This window comes from Colletotrichum lupini, chromosome 1 (genome assembly GCF_023278565.1).
Source record: "Colletotrichum lupini chromosome 1, complete sequence".
NCBI lineage: Eukaryota > Fungi > Ascomycota > Sordariomycetes > Glomerellales > Glomerellaceae > Colletotrichum > Colletotrichum lupini.
The window spans coordinates 7,451,502-7,466,237 of NC_064672.1; the positions used below are offsets into that span (position 1 = coordinate 7,451,502).

At 54.7% G+C, this 14,736-nt stretch overlaps 3 protein-coding genes across 3 annotated transcripts; 2 read left to right on the plus strand and 1 right to left on the minus strand.

The window, feature by feature from the left end:
- Positions 1-3,473: 3,473 nt before the first annotated feature.
- Positions 3,474-3,761, minus strand: CLUP02_02138 (uncharacterized protein; the record flags this gene model as incomplete). The annotated part of the gene is made up of 1 exon (XM_049281172.1): positions 3,474-3,761. The coding sequence occupies one exon, from the start codon at positions 3,759-3,761 to the stop codon at positions 3,474-3,476; it is 288 nt and encodes a 95-aa protein (XP_049137129.1).
- A 2,840-nt stretch (positions 3,762-6,601) lies between these two features.
- CLUP02_02139 (inositol polyphosphate kinase) lies at positions 6,602-12,047 on the plus strand (the record flags this gene model as incomplete). Its single annotated transcript, XM_049281173.1, has 4 exons — positions 6,602-6,648; positions 6,898-6,918; positions 7,745-7,860; positions 8,101-12,047. The coding sequence occupies 4 exons, from the start codon at positions 6,602-6,604 to the stop codon at positions 12,045-12,047; spliced, it is 4,131 nt and encodes a 1,376-aa protein (XP_049137130.1).
- An 817-nt stretch (positions 12,048-12,864) lies between these two features.
- On the plus strand, positions 12,865-14,712 carry CLUP02_02140 (FAD dependent oxidoreductase; the record flags this gene model as incomplete). The annotated part of the gene is made up of 1 exon (XM_049281174.1): positions 12,865-14,712. The coding sequence occupies one exon, from the start codon at positions 12,865-12,867 to the stop codon at positions 14,710-14,712; it is 1,848 nt and encodes a 615-aa protein (XP_049137131.1).
- Positions 14,713-14,736: the final 24 nt, after the last annotated feature.

The following is a 14,736-nucleotide window of genomic DNA, read 5'->3' on the forward strand; positions in this document are numbered from 1 at the left end:
GAGTTACTGCCCAAAGTTTCGACACATCTGCCGTTTGGGTGCCAGTCAGCTGAGGGCTCTAAACGCGTTCTCCTTCAGTCCGATACGGTTTACATCATTGGGATTATCGATCTCTGAGCAGACAACGGTTACCTTTTCCTCATTCCATAAAGATACCTCGGGAAGATTCCAGTGGGTGACGCAGGCATTGGCCATTGACAACATCAGCTTTAGAGCTCTGATCATGATTGCGCGTTTATCCAAGGTTTCACCTTATCAACAATCGCAACTTCAAACCTTATTGTACCCAAGAATGATTATATTAGCAACAGATGCGTTTCCTTTCCGGCTCTTTCTTTCGACTCTTCATAAACTCGATATAGACGTCAATGTCCACCAATTCTACTTAGTAGTTGAAAACTTATCGAGACGAAGTACCTTTCCCGCTCAAAGGTATCACTAGAGGCAGAAGCCACCGGGACATGCATGAGCTTCGGTATCAACTAAAAGGCCATAAAATCAAATCCACAGTCCACTCTTGACTAACAAAACCATCTCTTACTTAGGCCCATGTAGCAAATTTTCCGGTAATCTAAAGTTTGTGATTGAAGTTATCAATTCCCCACTGCAGATAATACAACAAGTACTCCTTCCAACGAACAGAGATCGAGAGTCAAGCTCAGATTCTGGATAACGCGAAGCATCGGCTGAGGTCAGGCTCCTTTCTCTCTCCCAGGTTTGCAGATGAAAGCTCGGTCTCAAGCATACTCAACTCCCTAATGACTTACAATCTGACAATTCCCGATCCAGGTGCAGTTTCGTCGAGCAATTTATGCTACTATACTGATCCCGCCGTCGACAAAGCACATGCTGCCGTCCCACTCCATGCTGCATGCCAGGAGCTCGCTGCTTCGAACACGACGCCCAACACCGCCGACATTGTCTCAATCTCAAGTCAACCTCTCAAAATGGTTTCCATTGACGTCAGTCTTCAAAGTCCAGGTTAAAAACGAAGCTCTCACCCACTCGTCGTCGATTCCTGGCTTTCAAACCACTCGTGTGTGGATGGTTCATACTCAACAACGATATGAAAACCTGAGCTACGGTTATGGTTTTCTGGTAAGCGATGTTTCAAAGGGGATACACCTCATACAAAGTGTAATGCCTCCAGTCTTTGATTCTTATTCTCCTAGTCGAGATCCCCAGGACTTAAATACACTCCGTCCCCGTCAAGGTAAGATGTTGAGAACCGCAAGCAAGCACATTGCCTGTGGTTCGTCAGAGTCTTGAGATGCAGGGAATTCAGCCAACGCACTATCCCTTTGGCCAGATATCGCAAGCTGCCGGGGCTTCATGATTACCACTGAGTAAGGACGCACCTCGGGTGAGGTGCCGAGCTAACGCATCTCATCAAACGTAATCATGCGTCAAGACACCCAAGTCTCAGTGATTCTATCACCAGTCTATTTATCGCACCTGCCCGATAATGCTTATTCACCATAGCAGCAGAAGCCCCTACTTTAACACAACCCGAAAAGAGCATACTCCATACAACATTTTACGATTCTAATCCCCCTTTGGAGGATACTCGAAGCCGGCAAGACTGGCTCCCACTTTTGTTACCAGAAACTGATCCCAACCTTTGCGTTGATGATTCAAGGTTCTGAAGGCGGCCTACGAGTATGTAGCTGAGATCGCTTTCCAATTATCAATAACCCATGAGATCGAAGTTGCCAGGCGTCTTGCTACCACTCGGTACAGCCTGTCCCCGATATTCTCGAGATATTATGAGTCTTTGCCACGGTAATTGAGCAGAAGGCTATCAAGAACGGGAGAAACGAGATAGATAATGTAGCACCATGGAGTATGACTTCTTCGAAACCTGAAACCAGAAACCCGAGGAATGACTTGGAACTCTGGCAAAGTGCAGCATTTACTCCAGCCTCGACGGAGCCTTGCATTTTCCCACCAGGTACTTGCAATCCGCACATCAAACAAGTCACCACAGAACAAAGGACATCGGAGGCGGTACCTTCCCAGCAACAACACCCAAATAAACGAGCTCATTCCCATACCCAGTCATCTGGGCCCCCAACGCAATGAGCTTCGACCCACGGCCCACAACTTCTATAACAGACGATCACCACAAGCAAGGATTTATCTAAACGTGTCGCGCAGGTCGCAGTCCGACTGGATAGATCCCCGGTTTCCCATCAAAAGAGCCCCAGGTACCCACGTGGATGATATACATCGGAAAAGCTACTGCACATCAAGAGGCAGCTTGTCATTGAGACAACACATCTAATTACCTCCTTTCACAAGTATCCTCCTCTCGGTGTCTCCTTCCGGGTTCTCATCCCCAGAGTTCCGGAAGCCTTAACCGTACCCATCCATTAGCAGCAGCTACAGCCCCCCCCCCCCCCCCCCCCTCGGGGGCTCACCGACTCACCGTCTCCAAGGTTCAAGGATCTCAACACTCGCGGTGAGCCAGTGCCCTGGGTACACCTACCTACCATAGCAGGAGGTAGGTTTCCGAACGATGAACCACATGGCGGATCCCCGATCTCTCTTTGGATAAGAACACAAGAAATGAGGAACCCGGGAAGGTCAATGCCATCCTCAGTGCAGCCGCGCCCGGACTTCTCTCAAAAAGAAAGATTCCATGTCCCATGTCCGGCCGGACGTCTGGGGGGCGTGCGTGTACTCCGTATGGCACCTTCGGTTACCGGGCCCCATGTGGCCCGTATCATTGGGACGTGAAGCTCCACGAGGTCGTCGTTGATCCTATGATCAAATTTGTCTTCACTTTCGAGTCTCCCATGTATGTTTGTCATCCACCTTTACCCGGTGTACGGATAGTGTCAGAGCAGGACCATGCCCCTGAATTGGGGTTTCAGAGCGATCGACAGGAACATTTCAGGGCCACAGGACCGGTGGCGATGTGAAGCAGGCTGCGCCTCCCTAGCAATCCGGGGAAGGGAATATGGTTTCCGGCAGAGCCTCAGGGGAAAAGTGCAAAGCTGTGGTAAGATGAGGTGCCGTGACGCCGGGCATCTCTCACAGGCTATGCTTTTTTCACGTGGTTGGGTTGATAGGATTCAAGACTGAGGCGCCACCGAGGCTTGAGCTCACCCGGGCCAACCCCTTGTCAAGGCTATACGAACTGAGTTCTAGTCTCCAAGTGCCCAGTAGCAACAAGACAAGTAGAATCTGACCTGTGTACGTCCGGGTGAAGAAAAAGACCCAACTTTGTCTTGAGGCAAGTCAAGCCGAATCGTTAGTATTACGCCCCAGAGCCCTCTGCGGCAAGTGCACAACCAAGACGCCAGAAGCACGCAATCTTGTACGATTGCGGGAAACACACATTAATTGCCACGAGATCAGACAATATCAATCCGTCTGAACAGAGTACCATCTTTGGCGCGGCTATCATGCAGCGTACTCTGTACCCGGCCGATCATACCAGAGTACCACGCGGGTCTTCCAAGCTTTTCCTATTTGCCATGTAAGTGCACGCATGGCGTGGCCGGGCTTTGCTCATAGCCAAGGCAGGACATTTCAGTGCATAGATTTGAACAAATTTGAGCGGCTGTCTTTTCAAGACGAGAGCGAAAGCAAGTAAAGGTAAGGCGTGGGCGATGTGTTGGGTAACTTGGGTTGATGTCTTGGTTGGGCCGTTGCGAGGCGGTCTGACGAGCACGTTGTTGGATGATTGGCGACGGAGGGTCCATTGGAGGTCTGGCAGATAAGTTGCGGGCTGGGCTTGGCGCAAGCTTGTTCATCCAGACTTCCGGGGACGGGGAATGGGACCCCCTCGAGCTGATAGAACCCCAAAAACATTGGCATCTGCAAAGGGCATTTTGAGACGTGTCAGAAAAGCAAGGTGCGTTTGGCTTAGACCGCAGATAAACGCTCCGTCCCGTCTCGACTGCCTTTGGCGGCAAAACTATTCCGCAGACCGACGAGACAAGGAGAAATGATATTGAAATCGAGGCGAGTGGCCGGGACCGGGTTTATGAACCTTGTAGATACACAGGGTTGACGCTACTCCGAGAGAGATTGCCAATGACCCAATGGAACCGATCACGGCCTCAATTTCAACGTGGTTTGTCTTTGGTGATGGGTTGGTGGTGTACTTGATTGACTAATGCCGTGACGCTGAGGAACATTTGCGATAGTCGTGCTGCGAAAGCGGATCCAACTGTCCACTAACTTAACGACACCTGGATGGCTAACGATATAGGGACGTGCCGATGGGTTGGTCGTCCGTCTGTCTAATCGGAGAAATGGACGACTTGTTCTTTTCAATGCCAGCAGGGCATGCTCTTCAGGACGTGCCGCAGTGTAACCACACCTGCTGGGAAAAGGCTTCCATTCATTTGCTCTTGGCGAGTGACGGATGGAACCATGTTCAGGCCCGGTCAGCAACCCGGACACCGGACAAAACAAGCGAGGAGTGGACTAGCAAGCAGCCCTGGGACAGGGACGCTAGCCAGTGGTCGAAGGGTTGGCCCGTACCGGCGATGTGTGGCATCCTGGGGAAACATCAGGGGGTCCGGCAAAAAGGATTATCAAGGGTGCTGATAGACGCTAGGTGGTTCTGGTTCGGCTCTGCTTCTGGCGTCTGCTTCTGCTTGGATGGAACTGATAGTCCGCGTATGCCAAAGACCCGAGTATCTATTCCGCCATCTGAGCAGCATGCCAACACTCTCTCTCACTTGTGCCGCCATCCTTTTGCGCGACCAAGCGATCAAGCACTCGTCTGATACATCAAATTCCGGTGGGCGAGACACCGAGAACTGTGGCTCTCGAGACGGGCCTGTAGAATCGAGGGAAACGACAACGTGCTCTCTGGAAGTTTCGGGATCAGCGGCCGGGCAAATTTGTCGTGTCGGTGAAAGGGAGAAGGTAGAAATTCGAAAACCCCCAGCTGTTCCGGCATGGCGCGGTGTACATTGCGGTCTGAGATGCTGCTAAGCTGGGGAACGGACCCGAGATACTGTCGTGTCCAGACACCTGTAGTACGCAGTGTCACTGCTTACATCATGGCGGCAGCCCCAGTCGTTTTGCAGTACAGTTCGTCGATGACCCTTGGGTAATAGTGGTTCCAGTGACCTAGACCTAGGACAAAGGCTCTTCGAGACGTTGGGTGAGGCTGTCGTTTAAGAGTCGCAGGGTAGGCTCCAGGCAAGATGCAGGCAGGCGGAGGTCAGCCGGTTGATGATCCCAATGGCTGAAGGGACGAAGGTTCGGCTCCTCTTTCTTTGTGGCCCGTGGGTGGAGGGAGGGATACCTGCTGCTGGCTGATGCTAGCCAGGGCTTCTCCAACCGTTCTGGCGTTTAGGCCCAAGACCCAAGCCCTCCGTTGACTCCATGCGGTCAAGTAGTGTGTGATGTTTGGCAGTCTTGACTTTTGGGAGTCAGGATTGGATTGGGCCAGGGACGACGTAAAAACCTAGGAACGATTCCGGGCTGGCTAGCAATGTCCCTGGCGCTGGTGAGTTTTGAGGTTTGTACTCGTAGTGTACAGTAGCTGGAGGTGTTTAAGACGAGCCACTGGGAGGGCTCCGGGAGCCAAGTTAGCAGTCCCGTGGACGGCGTCACACACCGTACAAGCGGGGTTTAGACGAAGGGCTGCTGGGTTGATAGTGGAAGCGACTAGGGTCGCGCAGGGGCGCCCGCAGCCGTGGGAGCGCGAGCGACGGGGGATGGCCATGTTTCGATTGACTTAGCGGCATGCGCAAAGCCAGGTGACAGCTCGGGTACCCGTACTTGGTCGAGGCGACGGTGTTTTTCTTGTTGCGATGCGATGCGATGCGATGCGCTGTGAGTGGAACACTCCGTATTAGAGAAGATAGAGTGTGTCATAGCCGATGCTTCAGATACTTGTTTGCCTGCGTGCTGGCGGTGTTAGCAACGTGGTGCATAGATAAGGAAATCGCATTATTTGAGTAACCAAGCCGTTCCTGAAGGCCGCAGTTACACACTCGGATGTGTGGTGTCATGTATGATGTTGGGAAGCGATGTTGAGGGAGGGTTGACTCAAGATGGTGTTGATGTCAGAAATTGGGTTGACATCCGCTGCCGCGCCGACGGGAGCTGATCCCAAGGGATTATCTCGATGCTTGAGCTGACCCGATTCAAGGCAAGTGCGGAGTACACTACGTGGCTACTTTATTAGATGTGTTACGGATGGCTTCCATTTGCAACTTTGGGATCAAAAGAGTGGAAAGTTGGGAGTTCTGAGTGGTTCTTTCCCATTGTAAATGTTTCCTCCCCCAGGTGCCACTACTTTCCACGCGTGGGAGTGGCAGAAGTACTTTTCACGTGCATTTGCTGGGAAAGTGTACATGGATGCCATCTCGAGAAGTTGCGTCCTTATCCTCGGTACTTTGTTTACCGCCTGGTGAGCCCCTCATTCAGAAGTATCTCGCTTGTGACCGCGCTGTGTACGTATAGATCGTCTTGGCCTCCCTATCAGGAACGCCAGGACCCTGGACAGTCCCTGCTCGTTACGTCCACTCCTCCGCTCCGAGGCGTCGCGCCGTCTTTCTGCTAGAACTTTGGCCCCCGCTGTGTTATCAGCAAAAAAAGGTGCGAACCCCAAACCCCAAACCCCAACATGCGCTCTCTACTGGGACCTCCCGCTTTCGATAATGACGATGTCAAGTGAGTAGCTTAGGATAAGAGGCTACCTTATTCTATGTACAGCACAGTCGGAAGTATTGTCGCTCACAATTTGGCCGGGAGGCTACCTGCATTTTAAGCTGCCCTGAACGTGATGGTCATGGTGCGTTTGCCCCTCCATGACACACACACACACACACTCACTTACTCTCACGCACATTTCCATCCCCTCACTCATCAACCCCGACGTGAGGAGATACCTCAACTTATCTGACATCGTACTGGTGCCAGATACTCCGTCATCATCCATAAGTAAGTCATCGGTGATGGATCGTACTGCCCAGTCTCATGAGATCGAGACCCAGAACTCATGAGATTTGACATCCACATACCTTGCGGTACTCAGCCCACCGGGCAGCAGCAAGGCCCACTCACCTCCACCGCTCACAGACGCATCGCAGCGCATCGCATCGCATTGGCCCTGGCATTCATTCAGTATCTCACTGGCTCTACTCCGTATCACACTCATACATGCATCACTGTCGTCGCCAGTCACTACCGGCACCCACCCTCACCACTCACTCATTCACTCACTCGAGTACTCACTAACTCGAGCGGACTCCTTAACTTTCCTTGAACCGAGCCTACCTTGACCTGCCTATCCGTACGGTATCCGTAAGGTAGGTGAGGTAAGCAACTGAGGTGAGAACCAAGGTACCTACCTAACCTAAACTCAAGCACCTTGTAGGTAACTTGTACACCCCCGGCCTCTCGTCACGACCCCGGGCCCCTGGGCTGCCCTGCCCTGTCCTGTCCCGTTCCCCCTCTGGGCCTCTGGGCGCTGTGCGCTGGGCTCTCTGGTCACTCGCTCGCTCCCTCCTTGCCATTGTCCTGCCCAATCCTGCGCCCACACCTTTTTCCCAGCCCGCCCACTTTACTCTTTCCTCTCGCCTACCGCCGCATGTCGTGACGTTCCTTTCCATTTCCCCCATTCTTACACCTTGCCGAACCTCCCACACACACACACTTCCGTCACTCACTCATTCACCACACCACGTAGGAGACGCAACCACGCCGCTCTCTATCCCTTCTGCCGCCCCAGAAACAATCGGCGACCAAATCCTCCCATATCGTCCAGACTCTCGCCAGATGTTTCCCTCATGTCCAGCCCGCCTCGTAACGCCGAAAATGCCGCACCCGCGACCCTGGTGAGCTCCGCGCATTTGTCGTCGTCGTCGTCGTCGTCCACTCCCAGTTCCGCCTCCGCTTCCGCCCCCATCATCTCTAGTCCCAAGTCCAGTCAAAGTCCCAGTCCGAGAGATCCAGCTGCCAATCCGACTGGTCTCGACGAACCTGGTACCGAGCCTGTTACTGATGCTGGTCTTGCTGCTGCCCCGGTCGCTGCTCCTGCTCCTACTGCCGCTGCCGCTCTCCAACACCAAACTCTGCCTCAAGTCCCTCCGCAATCACTTCAAATTCTAGACACCCCCCTAGCCCAAGCTGCAGATCCACCCCCTGCCACGGCCGCTGTCACCCAGCACCAGCAGGATGTCTCGAGCCATGTCGACCCGAATATTAAAAAGCCCCGAGGCCCTGCTGCCCTCCCGAGGCAGTCCGGTCCGTCCTTGCTAACCCAAGCCCTCGCCTCAGCTCGCGGCATCCCTTCGAGAACACCTTCCCACCAAGACCAAACACCGCAACCCTCCAGCCAGCTTTCCACCCGCTCGCTGCCTTCGCCTACTGCCGACTTCGTCCCTTCCAACGCACACTCAAACCCCAACCCGTCCTCTGCTACTGCTGGACTGGATCCTCTTGCCGTCGACGACCTCCGCAATGTTCCCTCCCTTCCCGGCCATGGCGCCTCAGTAACTCCCCGAAGCGCTCCTCAACCCGGCATCGTACCCCCTTCCGACATTACTACACAGACCGCTGCTGTTCATACCCCCGACGCCGACATGGAGATAATGACATCGCCCACCTACGATATGGCCAGTTTTCAGGGTATTCGAGCAATGCTGCTGGATCACCGCGACTTTCTCAAGAGCACGCGCTCGCCTCGTGGCAGGGGTTCCTCCCTGGAGCGGGTTGATCCGGAGACGCGAGCACAGGGAGGCCTCCGGAAAAGCAGAGCTCACTCTCACTCCACCAGTCCAGAGGGATCTCTCAGTTCAGTCGCTCAAATGGATCAGAAACTACACCAGGATAACACTACCGTGCTTGAAGGCCGACCGAAGAAACTGGAGCAACGCTTCTCCGTTGGACCCGAGAAGATATGGTCGATTGGGTCGAGCGAGGCCATCGACGGACAAGAAGATGGCCAAGTGGAGAAGTCCGTTCACGAAGCCATGATTGGCGCCGAGCCCAACGCTCGCAGCCGAAAGGCTAGCTACAGCCTGCGATTCTTCCGAGAGGGATTGCCCAAGGAGGAGAAGACGCCAGGACGCAGAAAGGATCAGCGACCCAAGGAGAAGCCCTCTCTGAGCTCAGATTCACAGGAGCCGCTCTCTTCAGACATTGCCATTGAAGATTTCGCCAAAGCTGCCAGTGCTCAGCCCTCGCCTAGAATTCTCGACAAGAAGGATTGGGTGCCAAAGCAACTAGAAAGAGTCAAGACTTTCCCTCTTCAGTCGCCTCAGGCTGGTGAGACCCCCATCTTGACCGACTCGCCGACTCAAGATTACTTTGGGTTAAGGAAGGTCAATGGCGACATTTTCCACAAGGTGGATACCGATGGCGCTAGATCGGCCAGCAACACGTCCGTTCCTGCGAATGGAGAGAAAGAGGGCGACGCCTCGCTACCCTCGATTGAAGAATCCGGAGCGGTTGAGACCCGACGTCTGTCAGCCGACAGCAGCGACCCTGGAGAGAGCCATGAGGAGGGAGACGAGTCTTCCGAGGAAAAAATTTCTTCAGCTGTGTTTGTACCGCACCCCGGCTTGGAAGAGGCTGCAGAACGCGAGAGAGACGTTGCGAAACCGAGACAGACGCCCGGTCGCACCATATCGAAAGCCAGAGCCGAGGACTTTCACCCTTGGCTGGTGAAGGCCGATGAGCCCGAGCCCGAGGAGGAGCTGCTCTCTCCTGACCAGCCTCCCGAAACCCCTTCCAAGTCGAAGCCGAAGCGTCTGCCCGGCGAGCCAAACATTACCCTACGCGAGGTTCAACCGGGCACTATCAAGGACGTGACGGCTGAAGAAGAGCCGGAGCCGCCGACGCCGAAGCACATCCCTGCACACATTGATGACCACGCGCACCATCATCAAGTCGAGCAGAAAGAGCCTCTCGAGGCCATCGAACTCATCCCCTACAAGCACCAGGTTGGCGGTCACACCACACTTTGGCGTTTTTCGAAGAGAGCTGTCTGCAAACAGCTCAATAATCGGGAGAATGAGTTTTACGAAAATGTGGAACAGGATCATCCTGATTTGCTCTCATTTCTCCCACGGTACATCGGTGTCCTGAACGTGACTTTTCACAAGCAAACCCGTCGCAAGTCGACCCACAGGCGTGATGACGCTCCTTTGCTGGAGCGGAAGCCGACCGGAGAGATTGGTGTCATGGCGTCAGCGGACGCGACGAAGTCGAATGGATCCAACGGCGCGTCTCAGCCGAGCCAGGAGCACCGCCGCATCATTAGCCAGTCACTTTCTTCCGCGCCCGAGCCAATACCGACGGTGACCTTTGACGACAACTGGCATATCCTGCCCCGGAATCTGCTGCAACCAACGCCTCCTCCAGTAGTCATGCCGCCTCGAGGCCGAAGCACCTCATCTGCAGGTCTTCCGGACAACCCTGAGCAGAGCAAAATGGCATCTCCAACAAGGCCGAGCCTGGATGACAGGCACGCGAATAGCTGGGGTGCAACCACCGTTAACAAGCGGCTGCGCAATGAGGTGTTCAACGACGTCTTCTTGAAGCAGCCAATTCCGATCCACAAGCACCGCCGCCCACACCAAAAGTCGATGGCTTTTCGTAAGCAGCCGACATTGAGGCCAGCTAGCTCCGTACCCGACTTGGTGCGCAGACAGGATCCGTCTGCCGTAGAAGGTCACGCACCTCAAAAGCCTAGCCCGCTTCGGCCAAGCAGCTCCTCGCCCCCTCCCACAGAGAGCATTGCCATGGAGCGCCCGAGCCATCTCGAGGCTGCCGAGGCAGAAGCCGAAGATAGCGATGTCAAGGACGTGACTGGTACCAGTGCACCGGAGCCGGAAACTCTTGCAGACAAGATTATTGCTCAAAAGAAGAAGAGACGTTACTCTGGAACAGGCCTCCGACGGAAGCCACGAACAGTGACGGAGTCTAGAGGACATCTCAAGTACTGGGAAGAGGCGGATGACGCTGGTTATAGAGGTGAAGACGAAGGCGGGCAGTCCCTCATCACGTCCCAAGTGAACTCGCCCATGATCGAAGCGCCAAGCACGAATGGCACAAATGCCAGTGAAGGTGCCGCGAAAGAACCGAGTCTCCCAGTGCCTGCTGCCGATGCATCTCAAGCCGACGTCCCGACCGAAGCTGAGTACTCTACGTATGCGTCAACTGTTCCGTCCGAGGTGCCTAGCCCTACCCAAGAGTTCCGCAGAATCCCGCGACCTGTGAATCCGAAGGAAGCGCAAACGCAAAGAGACTCCCGCGTCGAGTACTTCCTCCTTTTGGAAGATCTCACGGCAGGCATGAAACGGCCCTGTATCATGGACCTCAAGATGGGCACCAGACAGTACGGCGTAGAGGCCACGCCCAAGAAACAAAAGTCGCAGCAGGGCAAGTGTGCCAGGACAACCTCGCGTGAACTCGGCGTGCGTGTATGCGGACTTCAAGTCTGGGATGTCAAGAGCCAGAGCTACGTCTTTAAGGACAAGTACTTTGGACGTGATCTCAAAGCCGGCCAGGAGTTCCAGGACGCTTTGACGCGATTCTTGTACGATGGCGTCGACTACTCGAGCATCCTGCGACACATTCCGACTATCCTGCAAAAGCTGGACCACCTCGAGTCGATCGTCCGAGGACTGGACGGCTACCGATTTTACGCCGCCAGTCTCCTCATGTTTTACGATGGCGACACGACCAGCGAGGGTAATGAATACGATACAGTCGTTGACGATTCTACGACTGACTTTGCAACCGACACGGAGGAGACGTCGGCGTTGCGCGAGAAGAAGAAGCAGAAGAAGAAGCGCGGCATCGACTTCAAGATTGCCGACTTTGCAAATAGCCTGACTAAGGGCGACCTTGCAGAGGGAAAGCCGTGTCCGCCGCGGCATCCCAACGAGCCGGACCGTGGCTTCCTCCGAGGTCTTCGAACGTTGAGGAAATATTTCCTCAAGATCCAGAAGGATATCCGTGCTGAGATGGGTCCGGATTGTCACAGACGAGGTCACAGTATGGATGTTGATGACATTGACATCGACCACGTCTCGGATGAGGAGGGGTCTGTCAGCGAATGATTCAGGGGAAGAGGGAGAGGGGAGAAGGTGTCTCTTTCTTCATGTTGATAATTTGGGAAATTATTTTTGTTATTCTGGATCGGGTGTGTGTGGCTTTTATGGAATGGAATGGGACTTGGGGTTCGGCAGAGTCAGGGACGGCATTTGACAACATACCCGGCATCGGTTCGGCGTCACAAATACAGATTTCAAGGCAACTGAGATGTTTTGTACCTTCATTCTGTTTTCTCTGTCTCTATCGAGTGAGCTTCAGTGGTGGCTGCTGCAGACTTGTGCCGTGTCTGACGTCCGACGTGGGCGTTGCTGATGAGGAATGCTGTGATGCGAAGTATTGGTGAGGGGGGTGTGAAGGCGTTTGCGTTTCTTGTGTTGCCTTTTGGGGTTAGGTTTAGACGTCAAGGTAGACAAAATGAGTAGAAATCTTTTACCGTACTTCCCTCCTGAACTGATCCAATGGCCTTTTGTGTTTCAATGATAGTACTGAGTCCAGGTGATGGGGGGAAAGTAAGTAAACGCCACGGTCACGGTCCTCTCTCACTCTTTGCGTCCTGTTTCCGAGTTGCCGGGTTGCCGGCCGCTTGAGGTCCGGGTGTCTTATGTAAGCTTCCGACGTCGATCGAAGTATAATATTGGAAGGCATGCTCTTTGCCGGCACACTTGGACACATGGCTATGCCGGTTTCATCCAACATCTCATGACGAACTTGATCAGTGCTCCCATCCATATACTTAGCTCATTCAACTCCCAGTAGGAGGTTTGTCTTTGGGTAGTAGTACCAAAAGAAGTGGGCCACCAAGAGATTACAACATATGGTCGCATGCTCGACTCGCTTCCGTCACGAACAAGTTCAAAAAGAATCATTTCATTCCTGCTTCGCCTCAAGATAGTGAAGAAGAACTACCTATCACAAAGCATAATGGGCTCCGTCCTCTCCGCCCTCCGCGGCGCAACAAAAACCGTCGGCGCCGTCGCGAAGCTCCTCCTGGACCTGAACAAGACGTACCAAGCCCTCCTGGCCCGCGTCAACGCCCCGCCGGGCCTGCCGCACGCGACCCCTTCGAGCCCGTACTGGCTCGACGACCCGCCGTTCCCGGAGCTGGCGGACGCGCAGTCGCAAAAGCTGCCGTCGGAGGCGGATGTTGTTATCATCGGGAGCGGGATTACGGGGGCCGCGGTGGCTAGGAGTCTGTATACCGCCGCAGGCGCGTCGGATGGAGAAGAAGGGGAGAAGAAGGGGCCGAGGGTCGTGGTGCTTGAGGCGAGGAGTTTGTGTGCCGGTGCGACGGGGCGGAATGGGGGACACGTCAAGGCGAGTCCGCACGAGCTGTTTCCGAAGCTGGCAAAGTATTTCGGTAAAGAGGGCGCGGCGAGGTTGACCAAGTTTGCGCTGCGGACCGCCGAGGCCGTGTTGGAGGTTGGCGGGGAGGCGGGCAGGGAAGTGGCCGAATGCAGACGCGTCGAGACGGTGGATTTCTTCCTCGACGATGAGGGGTTCGAGGCCGGGAAGAAGGAGGTGGAGGAGTTGAGGCGGTGGGTGCCCGAGGTCGAGATTGCGGTGCTGGGGAGGGAGGGGACGAAGGCGAAGTTTGGGGTCGAGGGGGGTCATGTCGCGGGTGGGTTGGTGTATGGCGCCGGCGCGCTGTGGCCGTACCGGCTTGTTGCGAAGATTTGGAAAGAGTTGGTTGATGAGTTTGGGGGCAGGTTGAGCTTGGAGATGAATACGCCTGTTGAGGAGGTCGTGGTGGATGGCGAGGGGGGCGGGAGGCCGTATGTTGTTAGGACGGCGAGGGGGGCGATCAGGGCGAGGCATGTTGTTCATGCTACGAATGCGCATGCCGGACAGTTTTTGCCTGGGTTGAGGGGAAAGATGGCGGGTGTGAAGGCTCATATGACTGCCCAGCGACCCTCGACGACGACACCCTCCGGGCAGAGTACTCAACAAGGAGAAGGAGGAGGCTTCCAGTGGCCGGATAACAGCCATACTGGAAGCAAATCATGGAGCATCATCTACGGCAACGGCGCCTTCGACTACGTCACGCAGCGGCCTAACGGGGACGTGATGCTCGGTGGCGGGTTCGCTCGGAGCGCGGGCGAGGGGGTGGACATGGTTGGCGTGTACGACGATTCCGGGACGGACGGGATGACGATTGCGCATGTGTCTGGGATCATGAGCGCCGTGTTTGGGACGCGGTGGAGGGGCGATGTGGTGAGGGTTTGGAGTGGTGTTTTGGGTGTTACGGGGGATATGGCGCCTTTTGTTGGGCGGGTTCCCGCGAGTGTTGCGGGGGTCAAGGGAAAGATTAGTTCGTCTGGTTCTTCTTCGTTTACGTCTGTATCTTCTTGGTTTGGTTTGAAGAAGGAGAGGGAAAATGTCAAGGTGAAGAAGGTTGAGAAGACGGTTGATGAGATGGAGGAGGAACAGCCGTGGATGGGGGCCGAGGCTGGACAGTGGGTTAGTGCTGGGTATTGTGGTGATGGTATGGTCTGGGCTTGGCTTTGCGGGTCCGCGTTGGGGGTCATGGTTGCGGGCAAGGAGGATATTGTGCTGGAGAAGGGGGTTGGATTCCCTGGTGGTAGGTTGGCGGAGTGGTTTCCCAAGGAGCTGTTGCTTACGGAGGCGAGGTTAAGGAAGGCTGATCTGAGTAATTTGGCGGATGAGATATAATGTGATGTATAGTAATGACAGATG